This window comes from Centropristis striata, chromosome 3, assembly GCF_030273125.1.
Source record: "Centropristis striata isolate RG_2023a ecotype Rhode Island chromosome 3, C.striata_1.0, whole genome shotgun sequence".
Classification (NCBI taxonomy): Eukaryota; Metazoa; Chordata; class Actinopteri; order Perciformes; family Serranidae; genus Centropristis; species Centropristis striata.
In genome coordinates this window covers 13,919,223-13,932,442 of record NC_081519.1, presented here as the reverse complement: position 1 = coordinate 13,932,442, position 13,220 = coordinate 13,919,223, and the positions used below count along the sequence as shown (strand labels likewise).

The window sequence follows — 13,220 nt, the reverse complement described above, 5'->3', positions numbered from 1 at the left end:
TCTGTGAGGTGCTTTGCATTAACAAAATGTTAAGCCTTTATGTGGTGGGAAAAATAAACCCATTTTACGGTCTTTGAGGCATTAAATTCAGACTGTATGAAAACCCGGTGACACCCAGCGCTGCACTGGCACCAGTGGCCATCTCCACGTCTCTAAAGCTTGTATGTCACTGACCACTTCGGGTTTCCACGGGAGTGCAATTGTGCCAGTTAAATGGAGGATGGAATAAAAATCAGTGCAGGCCACTTTACTAAAACAGCACGGTGAAAAGCACAACATGAGAGACCGTTAGCGGCTCTTGAGAGATTGGACAACGCAGCACGCCACAGGTTTTTCCCCCCCTCTCTTTCTCTTCGCCTCTCCATCCCAGCAGGTGGTCGCTGTTTCTCTATCACACTCCCTCTCCGTCTCTACTCTGCCTGCACTTTTGAGTTTGTTTTTCCTTCAGCTCACTTTGCAGTGTTATTCATCTGTCTCAGGCAGCCGTCATCTCTTTCTCTCAGTGACTCTGCATTTGTCTCTTCCTCTCTCCGGCACACATGAGGGTTGATGGTGAAAATGCAATATTCATCTGTGTTCACCATTAGCTGGGCTGACTGTGAGGGCTGCGGAAATGAAGATTTAATACAGCCTGAATAATTAAACCACCAAGACCTGTCACTGACACGTAGACACACTCTCACACGGACGCAAACACTGAAACACACTTGTGCATGGCTCACAAAACTGTGCATCTAACATGATCATATTCCTGTGTGTGTGTGTGTGTGTGTGTGTGTGTGTGTGTGCGCGCGTGCTTTCGTGTCAATCTTTGCTTCCTGTTAGCTCCTCATTAACCCTCTAAACCAGTAGTTCTCAACCTTTTTGAGTCGCGACCCCCAATTTAACATCCATGTTGTCCGCGACCCCCGCTCACTGAACAGAATCTCACACGCACAGTTCAGATCACCCAAAAAAGAAACAAAATGACCAAAAAAAGACAAATTGACCAAAGAAGACACAAAATGACGCCAAAAAGAAACAAAATTACCAAAAAAAGACATTAAGTGACCAAAAAGACTAAAACACATGAACACTTTAACACAGTGGAGACAGAGCTGACTTCCAAAATGATTTGGTGACCCCCAGAAATCATCTCGCGACCCCTTTTGGTGTCCCGACCCCAAGGTTGAGAACAGCTGCTCTAAACCACACAACCCACCAGCAGGTTAGAAGGGAAGGTTTTCTTTGGAAATTGCCAAAATCACTCCATTTATCATAGCCTACTAACTATTATATTATGTACTATACTAACAGAGTTGCAAATGACAAACACTGTCAGGAAAGCTACCAAATCCAAGCTTAAAATAATAATATTTCATCAAAATAACCTTATTTTACCAGTGTCATTTAAACTTTTGCTCAAACTAAACTGTTTGCTATGTCAAGGTCCTGGAAAATAAAATAAAAATTAAATTGTGCATTTCAAACAGTGCAACTGGGAAGCCATTAAAGACTCGGCCGAGATGAATAGTCACATGACAAAACTTCCGTCAAACTCTAAATGAGTCTCAGGTCGTTTACACAGACCAGAGAGAAGGGGACAAGATATGTAAAAAAAAAAAAAAAATAGTTCAAAATGTATAGCATGTGGAGCCCCATTTTTTCCCCAATATTGGTAACACTAAATGTTGTAAATACTGTATAGATTTTCTTTTTTTAATGATTTTTGTCATTATAGTTGCGGTATACAGCACCAAATACATTTTTGAGTTCTCCCTACTTCTATCAATGATTTTACTACTTGCGAGAAGGTACATTACTTATATACTGCAGTGAAAAATAAGGCCACAGTGCATAAAATGTTACAGGAGCAAAAAATGCCCTGAAATGGCCTGGGGTTCAGAGGGTTAAGCTCTGGCTGATCTTGTATTCATCACTGCAGCCAGCATGTTGGCATAGTCGAGGTGATACTTGCTGCATCGGTGGGCCTTGCCGGGTGGTATAGGATTAAATCAAGGAGAGAATAAGCTAGAAGCGATGTTGCACATAACACTTGCGTTTGCCAGTGCTGAGCTCAACTGCTTCACTTTTCCTCAATGTCATATAAGGATTAACACTTTTCAACCAATTAGACCAAGAAAGTGTCCTTCAAATCTGCATAAACGTAACACTTAAAGCAAGCTACATTTTCTAAACTCCACCCTCTTCCATAAATATAACTCTGCAGTCCTTGTGTAGTTGTCTACTAAGCATACTTCTTAGGGTACGACAGACTTGTCTCTCCGCAGTGTCTCCTAGCCACCCTCCCTGCCTTCTGTTGGGAAGGGATTGATGCACGATGTGAGGATGATTCAAGAGAAAGTGAGGGAATTTTAGAAAAAAACATAAGGAAGAGCTGGAGGAGAAGAAAAAAAAGAAGATAAGCTGTGGGACGGTTCGGCTAAAAATAGCCACAGAGACAAGGAGAGATGAAACATCTGCATGCATATACTGTATGACAGACCTTGCGTGTGTGTTAGCCTTCGAACACATCTGTGCGTGAGTGCACACAAGGGACAAAATCCAAATCTCTCCTGCCTTTTTCTTTCCCTGATACAGACAGTGTGATCGTGTGGGAACTTCACACATTCACGCAGACACACACAGTAGTGGAGCGTGACTGTGGTGCTGAATTACATTACCACTACTCAAAAAAACACTTACACTTCCTCAATCTACCCCATTGTTCTCTATTAACAAATCAGAGGGATGTTCAAGAGAGTTTGTCACAACACCTGATACAATCCCACTCTGATTTCCCCGAGGTGGAAATGTGATTACTGATTCTTGGAGAAGTGTCTGAGAAGTTTCCTGAGAAAATTCACAGAAACAGGGAGGATTGTCAAAATCAGTTTGAACAGCTGAAGGAGGTGCACGGCTACTAAATCCAAACCAAGGGTTAAAAGCTGGACGATCCCGGGCCCGACTAAGATCCATCTGGCAAAGAAAGCATGCGGTTACTTCACCCCGTCGCCTCCACTTCCTCTCCATGTTCCCTCATATTTCGGCCTCACCCTCCCTTTCCTTCAGCCGTGGATTGTATTTGGAAAATAACTTGCGTCACTCTGCATGTAATCTGCCGCTTGTTACTGCCAGTTTTCTCTGCTTGCTTCCCTGCCCTTGTCTTTGTTTCTTTCCTTACATTTTTCTTTTCCCTTCTCTCTCTCTCTGTTTACATCTGGCTTCAATTACAGCACCTCTGTCTGTCTTTGGTTTGTCCATGTGAAACAAATGAAGCGCTGGAAGGACTGCATTGTTTTGAAGAACTGCATGGGGGATATTGCATCCCACCTCCACCCATTTTGTCATGTATTTCCATCTTCCCAGCATTGTTTCTGCTTTATTAAATATCGCTTAGGCATGGGCCCCTCTTAATATTAGGCAGAAACATGTGTGTGTGGGTGTGTTTATGTGTGAACAAGCTATGAGCTACATGATGCACTTAGGAGAGAGGAAAATAATGGATTAATGAATGAAAGTTTTGTATGGTGATAGATGAGGTACAGGAGGGAAAGATAAAGAGAGAAAGATGGTGGAAGAGGGATGGACAGATGGACAAGAATGGAGTCTGTGGTTCATGACAGTGGGCAGGAAAAGTCGGCAGATCTGCCAAAGCGTTATTTGGGTGAAGGCACCGCGTGGGAAGAGAAGGGAGGAAAAAAGGAAAAAATAAGGGATAATGATGAGATGAGTAGACTGATAGAACTGATAAAGACACCAGGAGGGAGAGAGGGAATCAGAAAAAAGGAAAGGGTGGATATTATTCAACCACTCGCCCCCTCCACCCTCCCCCTCACTCACCCACATGCCCCCTGCAGCCCTGTGCTGCTGGTTGTGCTTTGTCCTGATAAGAACCAGTGACAGTCACACACACACACACACGCTAAAACACACACGTATATCCATGCACACATCGAGGCCCCTCAAGCAGCCTTGGCCTACAATCTGTGGGATGTCCTTCTCTGGAGAGTGTGTGTGTGTGTGTGTGTGTGTGTGTGTGTGTGTGTGTGTGTTTTCTGCACAGTGTCGGGGTACCAGCCAGGGTAAACACAGTGTGCCAGAATGTCACGGTCTGGGGCCTTCACACCTCCATCACAAATAACCCTTTCAGCCATAAAGAGAGTGTGTGTGTGTGTGTGTGTGTGTGTGTGTGTGTGTGTGTGACAGGAAGAGAAAAGAAGAGAGTAAGCATGTGTTTCTGTGACTGTTTAAGAATGTGTGTGTGTGTGTAGGCCGCATGCTAAAAGTGTATGTGCTCGGTTAAGGGTGTGAGAGGAAGACAGAGAAAATATATTCAGACGTATTGTTCTGCTCTGCCTATATCCAGCAACTGTTATTAATGCAGTGTCGAGGGAAAACGTGTCACACACTAACATTACATTTGTGTAATTGGCAACAGACAGTAGCTCTTTAGTGTGTGAATACATGAGCGTTTCTACTGGCACAGCTGAAATGATGCTTTAAAACACACACGTTTCTATGTTCTGAAGTGTATATGAACAGTTCAACGTTATTTGCTTACTTGTCAAAAGTAGAGAAGACTGATAATGCTGTAGGATAAATGTGAAGCTATAGCAAGCAACTAGTTAGCTTAGTACAAAGAATGGAAATAAGAGGAAACACCTAGCCTGGCTGAGTTAAAGGAAACACAATCTATCAATGTACAACTCTGAAGCTCACTAATTAACATGTTATATCTGTGAAGCCCTTACCACACAGAGGCATACTTTATGCGTGATTCATTTGCTTGTCAATATCTATTTTTGAAGATTTTACGTGGCAAAAAAGGATGTCACGTCAAGGTTGAGTTGTGCCTGTACTCATGAGGAACATTAATAACGACACGGAGGCTCCATAGTCCGAACCAAGACGGAAAACTTTGTTACTCCTTTCAACTTTGACAAAGGCAGCACAAACTGTACAATATTCCCTTATTCCTCCCTTTCACAATAAAAGCCCTACACTGAGAAACTGTTTACCAGAGGGAACTCAAAGCATTGCACTAATGAGTCGGCACAAAACTTTTTTTGAACAAATGTTGTAACCGTCACAAATTTACACCACAAAACGACTAATAGTTTGGATGCAAAATATTCACAGGTGAGATTTTCAAATTTCGTGTCATTTATTCATCAGGCTCCCAGTGTGTAAAGGTCTTGATTCTCGGCAAGAAAGCAAACAAGCTGATTCCCAAACCATTAAACTGATGCTTGGAAGGTTTTCATGCACACAGCCACAGAAGGGTCTGAGTGAGGCGGTGACATCGTTTAACTCATCGTGCATCCATGCAGAGAAGGGACAGAAGGAGGATGAGGAGCGGAAGGTGTTGAATTTATAAAAGAGTGAAAAATTCATCACTGGAGCCACACATTCCATGGCACGCAGACAAGGAGGACATTGATGAGGAAGCCACTGTGGATGCAGATGTATTATATTTAAAATAAAGGGCAGGACAATGTAATGTTTATAATGGCTACATCCTCTAAACCACATCCAGAAGATTTTTTGTATTTCGTATGTAATGCCCATCACTTTTAGATTTTCCTCAGTGCCAGAGTAAACAATATCAGCATTGTTTTAAAAGTAAGGGAGTAAACCAGTCTGTTGTATGTTAAGTTAAAACTCAAAATGACAAATAAAAGAAGTGGAGCAAAGAAAGAGAGAGAAATGAAATTGGGAAACGGCAAAATGTGACAGCCAGAGAGCTTAGGGAGGGGGGGAAAGCGCTGTGCCCACAAATCTCAATCAAGTTAACCGCTGCCTTGATTGCTCGAGTGAGACTGAGCCTTGCTTTGCAGCAAAACAAACACGTAAGCATGTCTTAACATAGCTGAGCCCAACCACCCCAAACCTTGCCTGGCACTCATCAAGGCTTTGGCTCAGAATAGCACTTTCTTCTCAGGGGTGTGGAAGGAGAAAGGAGGAAAGCAGGAGAAGGAGAAGTGGAGAAAAGTAGGGGAAGAAATGGCAATCAAGTTTCTTAAAAAGGAAGGAGACAAAGGGAAAGAAATAAACAATATGAATAAAAGAATAAGACGGCAAGGAGACATTACTTCTTTCCCTTAGTCTAGCCTTCTTCTCTCTTCAGCTTTTTTTGTTCTTATAATAAAGTAACTCTTACTCCTCTCCTGCAATTTTCCGCCCGGTCGCTTCTTAATTCAAGAATTTGTTTGTTGTGCCATTGGAGGCATTGTTGATTCATGCATATTTGATTTGGAAATGTCACTCATTATATTTATTTCCTCCCCGCTTCCTCTGTCAATCCATTTCTTTTCCTCTCTTTCTTCCCTATCTTGACACAGTCTGTTCACAAAAACAAACAGCACTTTTACTCCTTGGTTGGCTTGTTTAATATCTTTTTTTGTATGCTGGATTTTTATTTCCTTTAACTTACTATTTTTTGTTGCCTGACAATCACAAAAAACGTATCCCGTACGATGTAATTTGGTCGAGCAAATTACAGTTGGACGAGGTGGTGCTGCTGGTTGTGCGAGAGGGAGAACATAAAATAAAGCAGGGGAAAAAAATCCTTGTCGGCAACGTGCCGATCCTCTGAGTTGCCATGGTAACACAGATACTGTTGGAGATGAGAGCGAAACACTTGAAGAGGAAAAAAAACTGAGGATGGAGAGGAGGAAATGTTTGATGTTCTGCTGTCAAATGTTTATTATATTCACAATGAGGACAGTGATGTTTATTGATTTTTATTGAGCTACAACTATTCATTTAGAATATTTTAGTATCTCTGTAGTAGTAAAGAAATGAAATAATTAACAATGAAGCAAGGAACAAGAGAGGGTTAATCATAAAAAAAAGTGAGTTGCATGCATTGAAAGTTCAGCTTTTAACCTTGTTCTTGGTCCTGATTCCTGAGGACTTGGACATTTGACCAGCTGGTCCTACTTTTTCTCTTGGCTCTGCTGTCTATTCGATAGAACACTCAGACCACACAGAGTCAGACGTGAGGAGCAGCCACCTCTTAACCCTGTGTGAAAACTTCTATCTGGCCTTTGATCACAGTCTAAAGATGAGTCTTATTTAATCCTGTCTGCTGTGTTGTTCTGCAGGAGGGAGCAGCAAAGGTCTGAGTGAAATGTCTGCTATCAGGAGAGCCGATTTCACACTTATGCTAAACACTGCTATTTGTATTCAGAGTTGAGCTACGGCACGGCAAAAAGGATCGTTTGAGGTCTAAATTAAGGGTGCAAGCATATGCACACACACACACACACACACAGACACACACACACAGGTCCCTGATGGCATGCCAAACCATTCCGACTCTACCAGTAGATAGAGAAGTGCAACCATAAGGTGTTGAGGAAGAGAGGCATATTTCTGTCCTCTAACTCCTTTCTTTAACTATATATAATCCACACACAGAGGCGGCAAGGTGAGGGAAAAGAAGGATGAGGAAAAGATGGGGTGAATGAGCATCAAAGTCATGAAGGATGGGGCAGGGAGAGAGAGGGAGATGGGAGAGGAGAAGGATAAGTCTAGCCTACAGGAAGAGCTGTACTTGTTGGGGCATTGAGAGCGCAACTAATGGATATGGCAGCTAGGAGAAGAATGATGAATGACTCTGTATGTGTGTGCGCGTGCGTGTCACTGTCAGAATGTTTACACTTTTGTGCATGAAAGACACAAAGTATAGTAGTTGTGTGTCTATGTGTGTGTGTGTGTGTGTGTGTGTGTGTGTGTGTGTGTGTGTGTGTCAGTGCAGATGATGGATCTTCTAGTGGAGCATGTGGTTGGTGGTTTCTTGGGCAGACGAGGTGACAGGAGAGGTCCCTCTGTCCACATGCCACCGTCAGCCGGTCTGTCTGTCCCTTCCTTCTCCCTGCTGCCTCTCTCGCTCTTTCACTCTCTCCGTCTCTTCATCTCCCTCTCCATTCATTTGTCTCTTTGTCACGCCATTGTTCTTTGTTCTTTCTCGTCGTGGTTTTAACCACGAAAATACTTCACCAAAACAATCTTTTTACATTAGCCTTGAATAGATAATGCACTGTGTTAAATACAAATATTTTACATCTAAATGTCTCGTAATTAATCAGGATGTAAAGAGAGGTAGAAGACCTTTACATGTCATACTGTCTGATGTTCAAGAGCCCTTCTCTCCAGTAATTCACCAATATTACCACACAGTTTATATGTTTACTAGCACACCCTGCTTTCCTTCGATTTTCCTTTCGTCACTGCAGGCCTTTCCTGTTTATCCATCCGTTGCCCCTCTGGCCTCTCTCAGCTCAGAGTGTGCTAGCCAGCGCTCTCCCCATGTCTTGCAGATGGGCGCACTAATCCGCTAACATTAGCTCCGTGAGGCGTGAAGGCTGGGCCCGTGTGTTGTTTTGGACGGCTGTGGTTTAGCATGCTAGTGTTTGGGATTCTACACAGCTCCGGTTGAGAGAAGAGATAAAGAGGAAAGTAATTGGATAAAGGTTGACCAATTAATAAAGGCCGGTGATTCAGGCCGGCCAACAAGGGGGGTGCTTTAATCTGCATAGAGATAACGGAGAGAGTCGGACCACAAACACAAGGAGATAGGGTGGGATTGTGCGTATGTGTGTGTGTATCTGTGCATTTATGTGTGTGAGGCATCAATCAGATAAGGAACAGGCATGACTGTCAGTCACCTGGGAGTGCAGTGGATTTACATCCATAAGTCCATTGAGAAGATATGCATTTGAATACATTTTTTCAGCGCCTCTTAATATATGCGAGACTGTGTTTGGCGAGTATAAGGGAGCAAGAGAAAAAAGAAAAGCACAATGAAAACACAGCACGGCTGTGTGTCCATCACTAATATCCTCGTATACACTCCAGCAGTTGACAAACACTTGTTATGCTTTGCGTGTCGCCCACTGCAGCCGCCACTCGGCACGATTGATATTAGCTTTTATGCTAATGCAGCATTTGGCTATGTAAGAACAAGGCAGTATTTCCATAGACAGTCATTCATCCCGGCCTGCTTATGGCCTTATGGGCCACGACAGAATTATTGCTGCACAGTACACAAGCTGTTGTCACAGTGCCAAGAGCCCACTACTACACATACAGACAGCAGACACACACAGCAGGGTGATGTGAGGAAACCCTGAGGCGAAAGCCACAGAAGGTGAGGGTAAAGGTGTGTGTGTAGCTGAGTGCAATTTGAGCCTCTGTCACTAGAATATGTGGGAGAAAAGCTTTCATCGTGTGACCAGCCACACTATATGTGAAAAACAGTTTAAATCACGAGAAACTCTGAAATTACATTAGGCAAGACTATAAAAAATCTCTTGAGCTACATTTTGAACTAATCCTCAACTTATTTAAAGGGGAATAACCATAATAATGGTATCCGGGCTGTAAAAAATGTCTGTTGACAAATAAAGAAAGCAATATAGACATATCCATAGTGTGAATTTTACCTCAGAGATGTTGACGCGACCTTCCTGGAAAGAGCAGTCATTGGCGTTCTGGGTGCACATGTGGCGGTACTTGCACCAGTGGCATGGGAAGGAGCCGTTTACACAGGAGAGGCAGCTAAAACAGAGAGAGATGAGAGGAGACAGTTAGGGAGCTAACAGGGTCACCTGTTCTCTGACTTGAGTCTAAATTATTTATCGTACTGCATCAGCAATTCATTTGACAAAGCATTATAGCAAAAAAAAACAGGACAGGATGAGCTGGTGTCTTCGTTTAAATCGAAGAGTGAAGGAGAAACAAAGGAATTACTGATTGGAAACCAGAAATATCTTACAAATGACATGTTAAACAAACCGATTAACTAGCTAGAAGTGGCCTTTTCATTTTGGTAAATCTCTTCCATGTCATCTCATATGTGTGGTTCCCGACCAAGGACCATAAAGGGTGTTTTTGGTGGACTTTTTTTGTTTTTATTTTAAATGTACTGCACTGGCAAATTTTTGCTGTGTTTTGTTCTGTTCTGTGAACTTATGTCTCTTGAGGTGCTGGAACAGTACCTACACTTAAATAGGAGCTAAAAAATAATTCAAAAGTGTCCTTACGGTGCAGACACAGAGATGGGGTTCACTGACCTATGAAAAAACGCCTAAAGAGTGAACTTGATTGTGATATTTGAATGAGAACTCATTGAGATTTCTTAGTGATGAAATCTCACCTTTCCTGCTCATTCATTATCTGTTTTGTCACCATTGTTCTACTACAGTAGAAGTGAGTGTAAAGCGCTTTGAGTGGTCGCAAAGCGACTAGAAAAGCGCTGTATAAGTGCAGGTCCATTTACCATTTACTATGTTTACAGTCCATCATGTGGGGATTAAAAAAGAAGGGCAGTGACAATAAAGTCTGAGAGAAATGTTGGGAAATGGTTCTGACTGTGATTTAAACAGGATATACTAAAATGTTAAAACCTATTCAACTGGGTTTTTAGAATCTCAACTGAAAACTTTTTTTCCCCAGACTTTCCTTTCACCGTCTCATGTCTATTTATCATCCAATGTGAATTTTGGATTTTTTTCCCATCCTGTCTGGAATCCTCTTTTCTTCCCCTCACCTTTCCTCCCCCCATCTTCCATCCTATCAATCAACTGTCTTAACCTCTTTCTCCCCCTCACGTTCCTCATTCATCACTCCCCACTCGCTTGTAACTGTCCAGCGCTGGCTGCTTCCATATGTTCAATGATCTTCCTCACAATCAGCCTACTCTCTGCATATATTTCCCCCTCTTCTCAGACTTTCTATACCTCTGCTGTATCATTCTCTCCATCCATTCAGCCCTGAGCCTTTCTTTCTGTCCCTCCGTCTCTGCCTCTCTCGCTCTATCCATCCCTTTCATTCGCTGCCTTCTCATTTTAAAAAGCTCTCCCCCCTGTTCTTTGTCTAAAGCTCTCTTTCATCCGTGGGGCTAAGAGCGCTCCACCATTTTAAATTCACCTGCTTTAGCTGAGGCGAGGTGCAGAGAGACAGACTGAAAGAGAAAGATGGGAGAAAGAAGAGAGGGAAAGAAAGAGGGAGAGATCAAAAGCAGGTGGATTTCCCTGAGAGAGGTTTAGACGCCAGGTATCGTGGGAGAGAGAGGGGGGAGAAAATAGGAAGGGGGGGTGTAGCCCGCGGGGCTCTGCGTGGGAGTCTCCTGGGAGAGGGAGGAAACATTAGGTTGAAAGTTAGAAAGTGAGTACGATTGTGTGTGTGTGTGTGTGTGTGTGTGTGTGTGTGTGTTTGCATCTAAGGGGACCCGTGAAGGAGAGGCAGACAGGTTCAAGTATGCAGTTTATCAACACAGCTTCATGTTATTGGTCCTCTCTCAGCCCTAGAGAGATACTACGCTACTTGGTGTCTCATTTATGTGCGCAGCGTTATCTAATGTAACCATTATGAGCTTACAAATAAAATTGTTTCATTTTATTACAAAGCTTACTGTAGTTCGGTTTCTGAATTCTCATTTAGTGATTATGGTTTGTGGGAGCATATGGTTTATTGGAAATATAATAAAATACTACATTTAATACAGTCAAGGTAAGCAAATCTGGATCCATAACAATAAAAGAGCGGGTAGAGGCAGCTTATTACACAGGCTGATTTGTATTCAACCACATCTGCCAGGTGTGAATTTGCGCGTCTGTCTGAACCGCTATGAGCACACTGCCGACAATCTCTCAAGTGTGTTTTAACCCTGTGTAAAATGCCAGCAGCCCTCCCTCTCATCCGCATGAAAAATTAGAGCTTCAACTCTTGAGCTCTGAGATGGAGCCCATATACGATTCCATCAAACCCTGACGCGGATTCATTTGGATCAATTAGGGCCGCTCGTTTGTCAGGTGCGCACATTAAGTGATCGTTTCCAGCCCGGACCCCTCCTTTTGAGTGAGATCAGAGGCTGGAGCTTAATTCAATCCCACTGCCGCTTTAATTGACCAATTTAGCATTGTGCTGAGAGAAGCTGTCCATTTAGAATGAGGGATGTGCGGCTAAGGAAATAACAGGCCTCTTAATACCACACGAGAGCAAATAGGAGATTTGTCAATGTTGCCGACAAATGGAGGAAAGCGATTATGCTACGCTAGGTAAGGTTAGCATACAGTGCATTGACTCAAATAGCAGATCTGAGGAGTTTTAGCTCAATGTTTTGTCCCAAGTGAGTTGGTAAGTCTCGGAATAAAGTCAATACTGAAATATTGTAGAGAGGTGACAGCTTCATGGTGTATGTTTAGCTCGACAACAATTACTATAAATGTAAATAATTTAAATGCCAAAGGGTTTTTTTCTTGGGCCACCAATACACCACTACAGTACCAACTTAACACAGCAGGTAACTAGAACCGTGCAGCGAACAGCACAAAGTAGAGTTAGTAGTTTGAACCCAAACACCCGACAACACATCTGTCGCTAAGTCCTCATAATAACCGTTTTCATCTGGACTTCTATCTTTTATTCATGTCAAATCAACCTTGTTAGTGTACCAGTGACTTTGAAATAACGAGCAAAATGTCAGCAGGTAACCACTGCCCAATTTCGGGAGACTTTTATGATTCCGGCCTTTGAAATAAAAGACGGTGCCATTATGTGTGCCACCCAAGGCCAGCAGTGGGCCCTGTCTGACACCCCCCTACTGCTCGCTCTTTGGTTCCTCCAAGTAAGCAGGGCCCCCTGTCACGAGCTGCCTTAGGATCTCAAACCTCTCTTTTAGCCTGGGTGCAGATCCTTTAAAGGAAAAGCCCACCCAGGGCCATGTGGGGACGTTCGATAACTCTTGTACTGTTTTCCAGGGGTGGCCTCCCTTTTTCAGACCCCCCAGCATCTCCTTATTCCTCCTTCCTGTCACTCGCCATCGCCGTTAGCCATCTCAGAGGCTTGGGGCGGCTGCAGACACGCTCCCCGTATGGCCACGCTCATCATGCTAATTTAATCCGTTCATATTCAGATGCTAATCGAGCTGAGCTAGCTTTGGAGCGGTAGTGTTTTTTTAGGCCTCAACACAATGGGCTATGATTTCCTCCTCTCTCCTCTCCTCGGTCAGTTTGGAGTGCTAAATACAATCTGCTCTCCTAGTGAGGTGCGTTTGACACTCCTGCACTTGGCAAAATGAGTTATTTATTGGCTACTATTCATTTCAAAGGAGTGGAGGTGAATAATTTAATGGTCCTCTAGATAGTCTATCCCATCATTACTGGATCCCTTTAAAATTTAAGGGGGGCTTATAAAACACAGAGACGAGTATTCCTGCACATCATTTTATT

The 13,220-nt window shown here is 43.1% G+C and overlaps 1 protein-coding gene across 1 annotated transcript in view; it reads right to left on the bottom strand.

Annotated features, from left to right (window-relative positions):
- The window catches only part of LOC131968168 (plexin-A1-like), a 213,803-nt gene that overhangs the window by 82,202 nt on the left and 118,381 nt on the right, over positions 1-13,220 (bottom strand). Inside the window, exon 9 of the mRNA XM_059328924.1 lies at positions 9,432-9,546. Coding sequence (XP_059184907.1) covers positions 9,432-9,546 — 115 coding nt within the window. The remainder of the gene's footprint in view (positions 1-9,431; positions 9,547-13,220) is intronic.